Source organism: Ictalurus punctatus, chromosome 12 (assembly GCF_001660625.3).
Source record: "Ictalurus punctatus breed USDA103 chromosome 12, Coco_2.0, whole genome shotgun sequence".
Classification (NCBI taxonomy): domain Eukaryota; kingdom Metazoa; phylum Chordata; class Actinopteri; order Siluriformes; family Ictaluridae; genus Ictalurus; species Ictalurus punctatus.
This window is the reverse complement of record NC_030427.2, coordinates 20,798,230-20,813,644: the sequence shown is the minus strand read 5'-3', so window position 1 is coordinate 20,813,644 and position 15,415 is coordinate 20,798,230. Positions and strand designations below refer to the sequence as shown.

Sequence of the window (15,415 nt, the reverse complement as noted above, 5' to 3'; positions counted from 1 at the left end):
GCAGAAGAGCACAGCAAGTCCAGCACTGAGAGACAAAGAGGAACTTACTGCCCTTCTGTCTTTCAAAGTTCACAGCCATTTTTTTCTGTCAAAGATCACAGCCCTTCTGTCTCTCAATGCTTCCAGTTCCTCTCTGAAGCACACACGCTTTCTTCCTATCTTTCTCTCTCACTAATGAAGAGGTTCTCAACCTTTTGTAACTAAAGCCCCCCCCCGCCCCCCCTTTCATGTGGCATGCCAATATATATATATATATATATATATATATATATATATATATATATATATATATATATATATATATATATATATATATAACCTAATCCATAATCTCTGTTTGATAGATAGATAGATAGATTGATAGATAGTTTTTTCTGCTTTTGTGTTTTTGTACTTTTTTAATTACTTTTCATAACTTGTGATTTTTTAAAAATAACATGACTATGATTTGTTAAAATAACATGAGTTATCAAAAATGTTTCTGAACACTATAACTACTTTGAAGAAGAGAACTAGGCTGTAATAACATGGACTAATTTACATGTAAAACATGTTGCATTCCATTCATCTTGCATTCTAAAAAAAATTGTATAAGAATTATGTAGATTGCGATGAAGGGCGCGTCTTGTTATCCATGACATTGTTAAATCTCCGGTTCTCAGCCACTCACTGAATAGAACAGATGCAGAGAGAGGTGTGAGTGCAGCAGGAAAGCAATACCTCATACTTGCAGGACAGTACTGGCAATATTTGGAAAGTTGCTAAGGTTTGTCCAAAAAGGCGCTTTATCATTAGGCGATTTTTTATTTTTTTTTGCAAAAAAAAGGTCACTAAAGGGGTCTGAAAAGTCACTAAGTTGGCAACACTTCAAATCTCTCGCATATGCCATGCTACTTCACTTATCCTAACCCCATCCCTCATTCAGTTTAATCTCGCATAACTGGCTGCTCCAACAGCTCTGTTGCCTCTGCCCTATGAGATACTGCAATAATGCTCCTACAAGTTCCACAATAGGAAGAAGTCAAGCGCTGCAAAATGTACACTCTGCTCCTGCTACAGGAAACCCCATTAATAACCGCACCAGAGTATCAAGCTCTTGATTCATCTTTGTCAATTGACCACCCAGCATGACCAACCTTCTTCTTTACAAAAAATCAAAGAAATAATCATACAGGCAGTTAAATTTACACTGAATCCAGCCATAACTACAATTTTATCCTTGCTAGCCTCTTACATATAATTGCCAAGATAGTGCCAGACAGAGTAGAGTGCGCTTCCCCTGCCAAACTTTGTTTACACCCAATGTTTCTTCCTCCTAGTTGCAGAGCAAGATTTTCCTTACCTCTGTTGCTTTAAGCTTGCTCACTGGGCATTAAGGCACTGTCACCTCAAGTGCTTCTCTGGGACAATTCAGTTACAGACGCGCAATAAAGTAATTCTTCCATCAGTGGTCATGTCCACACAACTTCATCAGCATCTTTTCTATCCAGACGATGTCATCTCTTGCCAAATTTGGGTTGTCTCCCTTTCAGACCTGCAGACATCATCCACTTGAGTCAAACAACCCTTCATGCCATGGGAGCCATCCTCGCCCTCTAGACATACATCTGCCTGTGATTAACTTAAAGAAGATTTTTAGTTTGACCCCATCTCTTAGACATATTACAGCTATATCCAGATCAAGAAATAGAGCCTCATTAAGGACTCACTAGCTACAGTACGCATCACTTTAACTGTCTTTTGGGGGCCTGGCTAGCTACCACAAAGTTCTCCCCAGTTCTGCAATCTCTCTTCATGTCATTTAGTTGAGTGTGTGGTCTGCACTCACAAAGTAATATGTAGTACAATGAGTTTAGCTTAAAAGAATTGTAGAAAGACTCTTTCTAATGCTCTTTGAAGGTAAACAGTGTGTTCTTTTTATTTTGATGTAACTCGTTTACAATAGGCTCTGTCAGCATCGGCGCCACAAGGGGGCCCCAGGAGGCCCGGCTCAGGCACCAAGGTCACTCTGCCCCCCTCATCTCTGGTAAACACCCCACCCCACCACCGAACATGATTTCAGCTACTGGGACTCAGCACCCAGCATAAATAACTAAATATTTTTTAAACAATTTTGTAAATGAATTTAGTTTTACCATGAATACTGATTATGATTGAAGAATAAGTTGACCAAAAAATACTTAACATCATGACCCACAGACACAATCAGCAAAATTACATACACATGCATGCTGCTATAACGACAGTGACGTAAATAATGGTTGAGCGTCGTTGTGAGAGCAAACTTTGCAAAGCTAACTTTGTCTAAAACATTTAACGTGTAGCTTGATAATTCAACAATAATGGAAATTTCACAATGAATGGAAAGACCACATTCTGAGAACGTTTAATTCTTCCATTCATCGCCTGCAGCTTTTCTAAAGATAAGATGTCTTTTTGCTTTTTTTGTCTTTGTCACTTGTATGTGGTTATGTGAACAGTGCTGGTCATTATTATTTTACATGCGTGCTTTATGTGTAGCCTTGCTCTTTAGCATGCTTAATCTTTGCTTAATAATAGGTTTAGTAAAGTGGCATTATTATTATTATTATTATTATTATTATTATTATTATTATTACTGTAATAAATCTTGGCTAACGTAATATGAAATGTGAGCTTCTCTTTACACTACTCACAACCCAAAATTAACCAGCTGCCACCACCTTTAATTACCCAGGGCGTCTGATCAAACATACTGTATCCACAATTGTAAGGAAAATATACACCCCCCTGTCTACAACTATAGGGTCACACTGTCTGCCGGTTTTGGGAAAAAAAAGTGAAAAAACAAACAAACAAACCAACAATAAAAAAAAACAATGTCCCCAGTTTGTTGCACACAGACTTGTTATATAAATGGAAGGAAACCAGCAACAGCAAATTTGGCAAAATATTGACGACATAACTCATGTTCAGGCGGCACAAATATAAGTTCCACAATTTTTCAGGAAAACTATTTTGCAGTAGTAAAAAAGAAGCAAATGCAAATAGGAGCATGGAACAAAGAATGGACCTAGAGAAAAACAGTAACCCTTTTGCAGAAAACTGGATTTACACAGCTCTAACATTTATGACAGAAAAAGTAAGTATTTATACAAATGCCAAAGAAGGAAAGAAAAGAGGCATATTGTCAGGATTTCTCTTATATTATTTCTGCTAATTCCTTGTTTGTATTTGCAGCCCTCCTTTCAGTCTTGTTATAAACAGGCCCTCAAAGAGCCTTCACTCACACAAACACAAACATATTGGAATTTAATGCTAACTCTAACCCTATCTAACCTTGTCATAACTGGACAAGTAGAATGAGACAAACAGTGCTTATAAACTAGTTAGCTAGACTGGCTAATGATGGAGCTTGAGCCCTGCCAAAGCATTCTTGGACTCAAGCTGGAAGGGGGCCCAGAGGATACAATGATGTACAATCCAAATTTCTGATCAAAATATATTGTTAAAAAAAAACAGGCCTCTGGCCATGACCAGATGTTTAGAGGCTATTTTATGCATGTTAATATCAATTAATTATAACAAATCATCATGCTGTGCATGTTTACTTTGCATGTTTATAGCCATCTTCGATAACTAGAATGAGATAATGGAAAGTTAGCAACCTAACATGGATGACCTCTGCTGCTCAACATTGATTCTGGCAGACAAGGCATTATGTATATAGACATGGATGAAAGGTGGGGTCAAGAAGTAAACAAATAATTGCGAAACTTTTGTAATTCACCCAGTGAAACTTTAAGCCATGTGATATCAAAACTTGTTATTTCATGAATAATGACAATTCAAAAATAAACAGTAACAGAAGCACAGTTTTAACATTGTCAACATCCATCTAAAAAAGCTATATTTTGCACTATGGATTTTTAGGCACTTTATATACATTTCTGTAGAAGCACAGCGAGACTGGTATCTACTGCTCTGAGTATAATACTAAGCAACTTAGCAACGATTTGATTGTTACCCTTAAAGCGTTCCATAAATGTAATATACAATATGCAATATATGGAAGTTCTTTTATTTCTATGTAAGCACACTGTACTATTTAAAAACACTACTGAAATAAATGTTACTTTATACACTCCCATGGAGGTTCTGTTTTACTTAATGCAATTTGTTCAAAACAATATAAGGCATTCCTAGCAATCTGATACGAATTCTTAAAAAAGATTAAGCTGATGTCTTTTTTTGAATATTCATTTCAATCTCCAGCTCCATCTATAATACAGTCCATGTTGTAAATGGATGAATTTTTTCAAGATTTTCTAAATGAAATACTTCATGGACATAATTAATATTTCTTTAAAATTCCAGTTCAGCCTTGTTTGGTCTTCATATATGCATCTCATGACATAAACAAAACAAATTTACTGCTATATGCTCTCCTCTGAGCTTGTAGTTACTTGAACTGATTAGGTGAATCCAATCTTATCTGCAAAGGGCTGCAGGTTTTCATTTCAACCAAGTAAGAGCCACATGACAGCTGATTAAAGACGAAGATCAACTGATTAAAAGGGTGGAATCAGGATTGGTTTGGCTTGTTTGGTTGAAACTAAAAACTCTGCAGCCACACCAGCCCTTAGTGGATAATACTAATGATCTACATGCAACCATGTGACTATATTCCATTTTATTACCTTATTTGATTATTTTTACCTTCTGAATGGAAATATTCACGATATTATACTGATTCAGTCTGAGTTAGTATAGTAACCAAGTCTGTACAGCTGTACATGTTCCAGGCGATGGTTCTAAAGAATGAAAAACAATGAAAAGTCAAAATAAGGCTGTGATATCTTCAGGTTTACCTAAGTCTTAGTGACTGGTAATGCAGGACATTGATGTGTTGTCATCACAAAAATTATCTGATGACACATTGTGAATTTGTTGGTCTGAAGCTCTTGTCACAGTACATTATACTGTCTCTGTTCATATCACAGACTATTCCTTTGGGCTCCAAGGAAACAGAGACATTGTTTCTTGAGCATAAACATCTCCAGGGTTTGTTTTAGAATCTGAAATAAATTCAAAGTTCTTTTTAGTTCTCATAAATGTTGGAATCTGTAGCCATGTATCAAAAAGTACAAAAAAAAGAGCAATTTTCCTAATGAGGCAACCTTATTCAAATGTGGCGTATGATGGTTTTTGTCTGAAAATAAAATTCTTTATCTCATTCAATCACTTTTCAGTCAGTGGTGCAAAATCCATCATATAGCAAGATGTTGATTTTTGTGTTGGCCTCAGGAAGAAGTCCATTCCTGGCCGAGAAAAAAAAAAAATCAATTGATCTGTGTTTTATGGCATAGGCAACCCACTGATTTGACTTGTCTATAACTGATCGAAGCCATTTACCTCATATCTTCTGACATGCATTCGCTGCCTATGAGGATACAGTCAGAAGACACAGTCTTTTAATTCATGACTATTGCAATAATGTTCATAAATATTTACTTAGAAATTGGTTTCACTCTGTTATACTAATTAATTGGCATTCCTCCTTTGAAAAATGTTAAATTCTAGAATTCAGTGGTGGAAATCTGGGTGACCTCCGATTGCAGGTCTTGTTGGAATCGTGAGCGGGATCCTGGTGGGATCCGTTCCAGGCCTAGTCATAGTGGAGTCCTTCCTGTCTGGGATGGCGTACAAACTGATACTGGTTCCCGGTTGGTATTCCTGCCTCTGGAAAGGGTGTTCTGTTCCATTCTGGTACGGAATGGTAGGCAGAACTCCCGGAAACACCTCTTGAAATTCTCATCTAGGAAGGCATAAAGAATGGGGTTGAGACTGCTGTTGGTGTAACCAAGGGCAATGCACAGGTGCCAGCTGGCGATGACAAAGGGATTCCTCTGGTCAATCTCCACCAGAGTTTTGATAATAATGAAGATGTGAATGGGTGTCCAGCAGATGATAAATGCCGCCACCACCACTAGCACCATGCGAGTGATGCGACGCATATTCCTGTCCTTCTCCTTGGAACCAGAAAGAAGCCGAACACTGCGCAGGCGAAGGATCATCAACCCATAGCAGATTGTGATGACGAGGACTGGCACTACAAAAGCGAAGATGAAGACACAGATTTTTGTGACTGTGTCCCAGTACCAATCAGGATCAGGAAACTTCAGAGTACAGACCGTTTTTCCTGTTAGGAAATATTTTTAAAATTCAGCTGTGTTAGAACAACATCAATGCTTATTCTGGGTTTGGTACACTATACGTAAGTTACATAACAATTTGTTACATGTAATTTATTTGAAGGAACACATTGTCATTCACCTTGGTCTGTCACCTTGGTAACTGCCATGACCATTATGGGCACTCCAATGGCAGATGAGAGAATCCAAATGCACACGTTGATTAACTTAGCCTTGACGGGAGTCCGGAACTCGAGTGCCCTGACTGGGTGGCACACAGCGATGTAACGATCAACGCTCATCATGGTCAGGGTGAAGATGCTAGTGAACATGTTGTAGTAGTCAATGGCTATGACAAGCTTGCACAGGGGCTCACCAAAAGGCCAGGTGTTCATTAGGTATTTAGCACTCTGGAAGGGAAGTGTGCTGGTAGCCAAGGCATCAGCCAAAGCCAGATTGAAAATGTAGATATTTGTGGCAGTTTTCATCTTGGTATATCTGGACAAAACAAATACACAGAGAAGTACATTGTTATTTACTGGATATATGGCTTTACAATACTGTAATTCAGTAGCTATCATGCAGTAGCAATCAGAAAATAACATGCCCACCATGTATCTGGGTTGGTGTACTGGGTGTACTGTGATAACAATAAATTATAAAGAAGGATTTATGTACATTTTCATTGGATTTAATCTAAACTGAAGGCTATAACAGTACTAGGGATGTAACCAAATATGAATACATTATTTGGATTGAGCAAATAATGTGTTCTAAAAGGATACAATTGCAGATATGAATAGGAGGTTTGGTGGAAAGTTTTCACAGGGCATCTGGTGGACTAAACATGCGTATTGGGACTAAAAAGTTTTGCGAGTAGTGGAGGTTTATAATTTCATGCAGGCATGAATGAGCAGTCAGATATGAAACATGCTGTACAAAGAAAGACTGTAGTAACTGCTTGGTCAGGGTCTAAATTAAGCTACTAGTTTGTTTATGTTTTGGAAACTAGAACCAACTTAATTCATCAGAAAATATTACAGTCAGATTCAAGCAATAAATAAATAATAAATAGCCACAAGCAGCAATCCACTGGGTCCAAGCACTCTTTGCAAACAACACCCTCAGTGGCCAGTTCTTGCCAAGTTACACTGAACAATAAAGAGACCATAGATAAACATACATCACATTTTGTGATGATAGCTTAATGCTAGTTGTCTGAAAACTAATTGGATGAAGGTGGCTATGTTTTTAAGAAAACAAAAACAGAAAAAATCCAGTTACAGATAGCTGAATGATGCAGTGTACCAAATTTAATCTGAATTGGTTTCTGAGAAACAGATATTTGTCTTCAGCCCTTATCAATGACCTTAACTCCACCCCTTATCAATGACCACATCCTAACCTTTGCAGCTGTCCTCAGAACCTTCAGAAGTCTTTCAAGTTTGGTTCAAATCCCTGTGAGCAGTCTCAGCTATCTGAGTAAACCAGCTCTGCCTGCTGAGAATCAACTGGCACTGCAAGTTAAATGGTAATTTTGCATGGTTTGAGTAAAAGAATCAAGCTAAAAATAATCAGTGTACACTTTATTTACAAAGCTACATGCTCTCTTAGAAGGATTTGGTCTGTATAATTTCTTTTCAGCAGATAATCATAATAATACGATCCCATTTCCGAAAAAGTTGGGACAGTACAGAAAATGCAAAAAACAAACAAACAAAAAGGAGTCATTTGAAAATTCAATTCACCCTGGACTATATTGAAAACATATTATTAACACATTATTTGATGTTTTACTTTGTGAATTTAATTTTATTATGAAAATATACACCCATTTCAAATCTGAAAAAAGTCGACTGTTTACTACTGTGTAACATCACATTTTCTTTTAATAACACGTATTAAGCAGTTGGGCACTGAAGACACCAGTTGGTTAAGGTTAGCAAGCGGAACTTTCCCCCATTATGCATTTCTTCATCTGCACAACTGTGTGGGGCCTTCATTGCCTTATTTTGTGCTTTATAATGCACCACGGATTTGGAAGTTACCCACTGACACCCCCCCCCCCCCCCCCCCAAAAAAAAAAAAAAAAAAATCATGACTGTGGCTTTTGAACAGCTTGATTGGTCTTTTTCCTCTTTGGCCCGGAGAACATGATGGCTGTTTTGTCCAAAAACAACATTTGAAATGTTGACTCGTCAAACCACAAAACACAATTCCATTGTGGTACTATCCATCTCAGATGAGACCAAGCCCAGAGAAGTGGGCGGCGCTTCTGGACAGTATTGATGTATGGCTTCTGCTTTGCATATGCATTCTCCTTAACTTGTATCTGTGGATGCAGCGGCGAATGGTGTTGATAGACAAAAGTTTACTAAAGTATTCCCAAGCCATTGTCAAGATATCCATTACAGACACATGATGGTTTTTAAGTCAGTGACGTCAGAGGGATCGGAGATCACATGTATTCAGAAGTGGTGTTCGGCCTTGCCCTTAACACACCAAGATTTGACTGGATTCCTTGAATCTTTTAATAATGGTGTGCACTGTAGAAGGAGAAATGCCCCCAAACTGGCCAATTTGTCTTTGGGGGATGTTGTTCTCAAAGCTTATTCGCTAATGCATCTGTTGCAAGATTGCTGAGCCTCGACCCATCCTTGCTCTTGAAGGACTAGGCCTTTTTTGGAGGTTCCTTATATACCATGATTAGATGATTCCCTTACCTGTTTCACATCACCTTCTTATTTCAACTTGTCACTTCGCTATTGTCATGTATCAGGGAAGGGAACTCTGGACTTCAGTTCCCAGCAGCCACTGCACCATACTCATCAGTCACATGACAACCTGCAGCTGAATTCTCTTCCTGGTTAACGAGCACTCATATATAGTCACTGTTTGAACTGCTTTCTTGTCTCACGTTGTCTTACTATGCCTTTGTCTCTGCTGTCGTGTTTAGTCTTTGCCACTGTGTTTTGTATCCTAGAGTCTTTTGTATGTTTGTTATTAAATGTTTAAAAATCCCCACTTGCACCCGTATCCAACTTCGTATCGTGACAGCTATTAGTCCTAAATTGCCACTGTCCCAACTATTTTGGAACATGTTACATACATCAATTTCAAAATAAACATTTATCTTCAAAAAACTACGTAGTTGATTAGGTAAAACATCAAATACCTTGTCTTTATACATTTTTTATTTTAAATACAAGTCAAAGTACATTTTCTAATCACTCCTCTTTATTTTTATTACCATTTTCCATACTGTCCCAACTTTTTTCGGAATTGGGTTGTAATAAAAAAAATCTTGGCAAAACAATAATGTTAAAGCACAGCATGCTTGGACCCCTACAAATAATATGTGATTAAAAAACAATGCCACACATCTCTAGTTAAGTGATGTAGCTGAGGAAATGTCAGAGTCAATGCTCAGTTTAGGCCACACCCACTTTGAGTTCAAATCAAAATACATGTACCATTATTTTTACAGTATTGTATCACTTGTTATTATGACAGTATAAAAATATGAAAGTGCAGATAAAAAGCTTAAATAATTAAGTATTTTTATCATTTTGTGTACATTTCACAGTACTAGGACGAACTTGAAAAGTGGTGAACGTGTAAAGGATTTATTATCTCTTGCATTATTTATATCAAAAAAGAAAGAAGAGCAAAGAAACATGCAGCCAGTAGTATAATTGATGTGACATGTTTTAAACGTACTCTTCTGGTTTCAGGGAAAATAAATCTTTTTTCTTCTTCTGGCAGTTCAATCAAGCCATTTATTATGGAAAGACAATGTGACAATTTGTCACCGCTATTTTTTATTTGCCTTTTCTTGTATTCTGTGTTATTAGGTTTACTGTTTGCAGATAACTCAATGTGCTGACTTTTGTTCTGTCTTGAAGGTTCCCACTGGCATGAGCTGTTGCCTCACTTTACGTTCATTCCACCACACATTTCTTAAAGACCGTATGTTTTTAAACGTAGCTGTCAGTAATTCAGTGGCTTAGATTTGTTCATTCATTTTTGTAATGGATTCACCAGTAAAACAACAATGCAGATATGGCATAACTAGGCTGCAAGCAAAGCATTAAACATAGAAGCAAATAATTATAATGAAGAAAGCTGACTCAAAATTATTACCACCCTTAATAAATCATAGGAAAAAAGTAATTAGGCATGCAGCAAGAGATTAGACATATTTGGTGAAGCCTTCCCTGATAAAATAACAGCACTGAGCCTCTCTTCTTGTTATGTCTAACAACAGTGGTGAACATTGTAAAGGAATTTAATCATGTAAAACATTTCAAGGTCATCAGCTGTGCTGATAAAGTATAACCACACTCTTGCAACAAACACATTCTATAAACAAGAAATTGATATAGTGTAAGTGACATTTCAGACACAATATGGCCAAATGTTCAATGTTTAGTATTGCTCCGCAAACAAAAATAGATCCAGAAGAAGCCACACTCACTTTATACCATATTGGCTGGTTAGCTAGCTAGCTCATGTTGATTTGTACATTCCTGTTAAAGGTGCTTCCAGTAAAATTGGTGTCCTGTCTTCCTTTTCATCTTTATCTGACAAGTTTTCATATTTTTAAGTCAAAAATTATAATCTTGAAATGTATTCTTTGCCATGTCCACTGATGATGTCACTAACTACTGTACTAAGTGGTTTGAACTAGGAAGTTGAGTAGAGTGATACACAGTGAAATGTCCCAGTGTGGTTGTAGGAAATATAGAATATAATGTTCTTGGCAGACTGCATGACCAATCAAATTAGTGGATCAAATTAATTAGCTAACTGTTGTGTAAAGTACACGTGTGTGTTTTAAAAAATATATATTTTATTAAAAATATTTTATTTAATTATTTAAACAAAAAATCTTACTAGGATGATTTTTCTTTGATAAGATGTACCTTTATCATACCCTGTAGGAGATACTTAAATGGTCTTTCCAACTGTTGGACAGTAAAATATGAATAATGTGTAATGTGCATTTTATAGAATCATATTTCCCATTATCTTGAAGACTGCCAATAAATCTAATTTCCAGGAACTTTATGCTATTTACATATGTTATTCAACACCATTTAGTCCCCATCCTTCTAATTGAGCGTTATGGGCCTGACACCAGTTTGATTTTGAATAACTGGTGAGCAAAAGGTAAGGAAGTGCCCGCATCTCATGGCATAAAGAGGTGCACTGACTAGTCTAATGTGGAGTACATCAAAATCCTACATCATCCTGCCTTCAAGCAAACGATGTATGGTTAAGATGAGATGAGATAAGGTGTGTCTAGTTATGTACCTGGAAATGCTATGATAAGATCACAGCTGTATCACCCGATCAATTTTTGAAACCGTAGTCTGTAATGGTTTTATGCTGTTAGTTAATTACAGTGATGTCTGGAATAAAATGTCTCCTCTAAGTGTTCTAGGGCAAACGCTTTTCTACTGAGACACTCGTGGGCGCTTCATGGATTTATTTACACAAAACTACAATCATGATGTTATGGCATATGCAAATATAAAGTGCAAGGCTTTACACCAGCTGTCACTATACTGGCTATTTAATCATCCTGCAGAATCGCACACTTTTCTTTCTGTTCCCAGGAAAGACACAGTGAAGGCATTGTGAATCAGAGCAACTAAATTTTAAATGCCTTTCCGAAGCTATCCATCATTCCATGATTGTAGGATCTGTGGATTTAAGCAATACTTAAATGGAAGTACTTCAGTACATTTACCTCTTAATGCTGCTCAGTACAAATGAGTGAAAATGTTTCTGCAATGCATTCGGTGCAAATTGGTGTATAATTGAGCAATTTTTCTGTGGGGCTTTTTTGTCTGTCACCATCATACATCATCAATTTTGTCACAGGAAAGTCGAGAGTATTTAGGAGCACTTCAGAGGCAGCTCAAACTATTAAATGTCACAACTTAAACAGGATAAATCCTGTACAAATCCCTTAGTAATTATGAAGTAGCTGAAACGGATAGAAGTGACATTAAACATGGGATTATTACCTTTTCTTTTTTTGGATTTCATCATAATATTCGCCTTGGAAAAACATGACTACTTTTTCTTCTTCTAGTTGTTATTATTATTATTATTATTATTATTATTATTAGTAGTAGTAGTAGTAGTAGTAGTAGTAGAAGTAGTAGTATTTCATAAACATAAGCTAGACCTCAACACAAGTATGATTATGTTTTGCTTACTTCTTATGCACTTCTGTTGGCTCATAATACACTGGTGATTGATATACCAGTCAACCTGACCCCTTCTGCTCTCCGGTCCAGGCTGATCATTATAATGCCCCACTTCTGGTTGGAGTTAATTAATTAGAAATCATCACTGCTGTTCAGGAAGGCCCCACATGGACAGCCAACATTTCCACAGATTTTCTGCAGATTTGGGCCAAGACGCGTCATGTGACATCATCACAACAAACATACAGCCAAATCCTTCTTTGATTCAGATGTGTCAAACATCTAAAGTACAGCTAAAAGGTCTCATTTACCAACAAAGATCACTGTGAAAGACTGTGCAAAACAATTTTATGCAACTGAAAATTGCAACTTTACTTCAGTTAACCAATTCAAGTTGTGTTCCACAAAAAAGCACAAAAAATTTAGCAAACTGCATCGCAAATTTTGAATAAATAAATAAATAAATAAATAAATAAAGCCACAGCAAAAGCAAGCATTTTTGGCTACAACAATCGCAAAAATCACCTGTACAGACTGCCTGATATGTATGTGGATATTAAAAGTCTACACACCCCTTTTAAAACTGGAGATTTTTGTGATGAATTTTTTTTCACTAAGATAAATCGTGCCAGATTTCCCCCCACCTTTTACGTAATTTAGCAACAAAATTCTAATGAAAACAAATAGAAATGTATTCGGGGAAAAAGGAAAAAGAAAAATCTTAGCCAACAAAACTGTAGTAGTTCAGTGCTTAAGCAGTTGGACTGCTAATTGAAAGATTGTGAGTTCAAGTCCCAGCATTGTGTCATGTAATATCAGAGAAGGAGCTCTGGACTACAGTTACCAGCAGCCACTGCACATCATGGTCATATGAACACCTGTATTATGTCCATGTTAACGAGCACTTATGTGTGTAGATTAGCAACAGTTTGTGCTGCCCTCCTTGTCTTTCTTTACCATTGTCTCTGCTCTTGTGTTTATGGTCTTTGTTTTATGTTAATTCCTAACCTTAGTGTTTTTGCCACTAGTTCTAAGTTCCTGTTTTGTGTTTGGTTGTGTTTGTATTAAAGCTATCTGTACTTGTATCCGTCTCTGCCTCTCCAATTGTGACACACTGGCAAGCTGCCACTGCTGTGCCCTTCAGCAAGGTCCTTAACCCTCAACTGCTCAGTTGTATAAATAAGATTAATGTAAGTCACTCTGGATAATGGCATCTGCAAAACTCTGTAAATGTATAACAATCACCTGGTTGCTCAAGTGTGCATATTCTTTTATAATGGGGCATGTGACTGTGCTCAGAATTAACCAGTCACATTAAGACTCAGGTTCAAATGTAATTTCTTTCAGCAGTATTTGAAACAGTCAACCACAAGACTTTCTTGACCACCCTCATGAGGCTCGGAATTCATGGTGCAGCATGGCAGTGGTTTTTTTCCTACCCGGAAGGTCACCAGGGGTGACCTGGCAACAAAAAGCAGCACGGGAATTTGCTGTCAAGCAGTCCAATTCCTGAACTGCCCAATGGCCAGTCTGCGCCTGAAGGTTGCTCATACCAGGTGACGTGTGGGTGACCACATCTCCTTCCCGCAGACTCTCCACTGGTGTCCCACAAGGCTCAGTACTTGGTCTGTTCTCCCTCTATGCTCGATCTCTTGGTGAGGTCATATCCTCACATGGATTCTCATACCACTGCTATACGGATGACCCTCAACTTTAATTTCTTAGATTTATATAGTGCTTTTCTAGGCACTCAAAGCACTTTACATTGTATGGGGGGGGGGGGGGGGGGGGGATCTCCTCAACTATCACCAGTGTGTAACATCCACCTGGAAAATGTGATGGCAGCTATAGTGCACCAGACCACACACCAGCTATTGGTAGAGAGGAGAGGAGAGTGATGTAGCCAGTTCAGGAATGGAGATTATTAGGGGGCCATGACAGATAAGGGCCAGTGGGGGAATTTTGCTAGGGCAACTCTTTTAATCTTTTAAAAATGTTTAAAAACTCTTCTCAACTCTTTTAAGAGAAGTATGCTGGAATTTTTAATGACCACAGAGAGTCAGGACCTCAGTTTAATGTCTCATCCAAAAGACAGTGCTTTAATGTCTCACCAAAAGACGGTCACTATACTGGCACATTAGGACCCACACAGACCACAAGGTGAGCACTCCCTGCTGGCCTCTCCTTCCCTCCCTCAAATCCCCTTGTAGCATCATGATAAGAAAATAGAACAAGATGTACATCTACAAAGCTGACATTTTAGGTACACATAAGCTGATCCGTAGTCATAAATATATTAAATATTTATCCTTAACAAATAAACCTATTCTAGTACTATGCGTTCTGTATTTTCTCCATCTAGCCACACTTGTTTGTGAATGTCTCATTTATCTCACACAAATTTTTGGTGTGCTGTTCTTATTTTTTTCGTTTTTACAAATACTAGCTTGAATGACCTGAAATTATTATTATTTGCTCCACAATCACAATCCAGTTGTTACACTGTGTAGCAATTTTCCTTTTTACATCTGTTTTCAGTGCACAGCAAGAAGTTCAGCGTGATCACTACACTGTCCACAATTATTCATTACTCTTCTGAGTTACAGATTGTCATATTGACAAACTTCTCTCCAGACCTACAGTTCAAACTCATCAATCAGCCTGGTGCTAACCGACTCTAATATTCGATCATGGAGACACTGAACATGTAGTTCAAGGAAATAGCAACATATAATTTCAGGGTTGCCATCTGTCAAAACATGTAGAGCAGCTATTATTCTTCCAGTTACTCTTGGAGAATGCAAAGAAGAGAGCTCATCCATACTCTTACTTTTCAGGCTAAATGTGCCTCACAATCATTTGCCAACTACTGAGGGGATAGTCTGCCCTGAAGAACTACATATTCGTGACATTTGTTTTTATCACAAAGCATCTCATGGTCCTGGCTCTACGGCCCTTCATTCATTAACTAATACCCTCTGTGGAACAGAAAGAAAATTACATTAGAGTATGCCAAGCACA

The 15,415-nt window shown here is 37.6% G+C and overlaps 1 protein-coding gene across 1 annotated transcript; it reads right to left on the bottom strand.

Annotated features, from left to right (window-relative positions):
• Positions 1–1,920: 1,920 nt before the first annotated feature.
• On the bottom strand, positions 1,921–6,668 carry oprd1a (opioid receptor, delta 1a). Its single transcript, XM_017480876.3, has 2 exons — positions 6,316–6,668; positions 1,921–6,181 (listed from the first exon to the last, which is right to left on the bottom strand). The coding sequence occupies exons 1-2, from the start codon at positions 6,659–6,661 to the stop codon at positions 5,652–5,654; spliced, it is 876 nt and encodes a 291-aa protein (XP_017336365.2). The 5' UTR covers positions 6,662–6,668; the 3' UTR covers positions 1,921–5,651.
• Between the last annotated feature and the right edge of the window lie 8,747 nt (positions 6,669–15,415).

Excerpts from the sequence above, each read along its gene's own strand:
- oprd1a (XM_017480876.3), bottom strand. The coding sequence starts at position 6,661 with ATGAAAACTGCCACAAATATCTACATTTTCAATCTGGCTTTGGCTGAT. Across the intron at positions 6,182-6,315 it reads TACCAAGGTGACAGACCAAG|GAAAAACGGTCTGTACTCTG; the intron begins GTGAATGACAAT and ends ATTTCCTAACAG.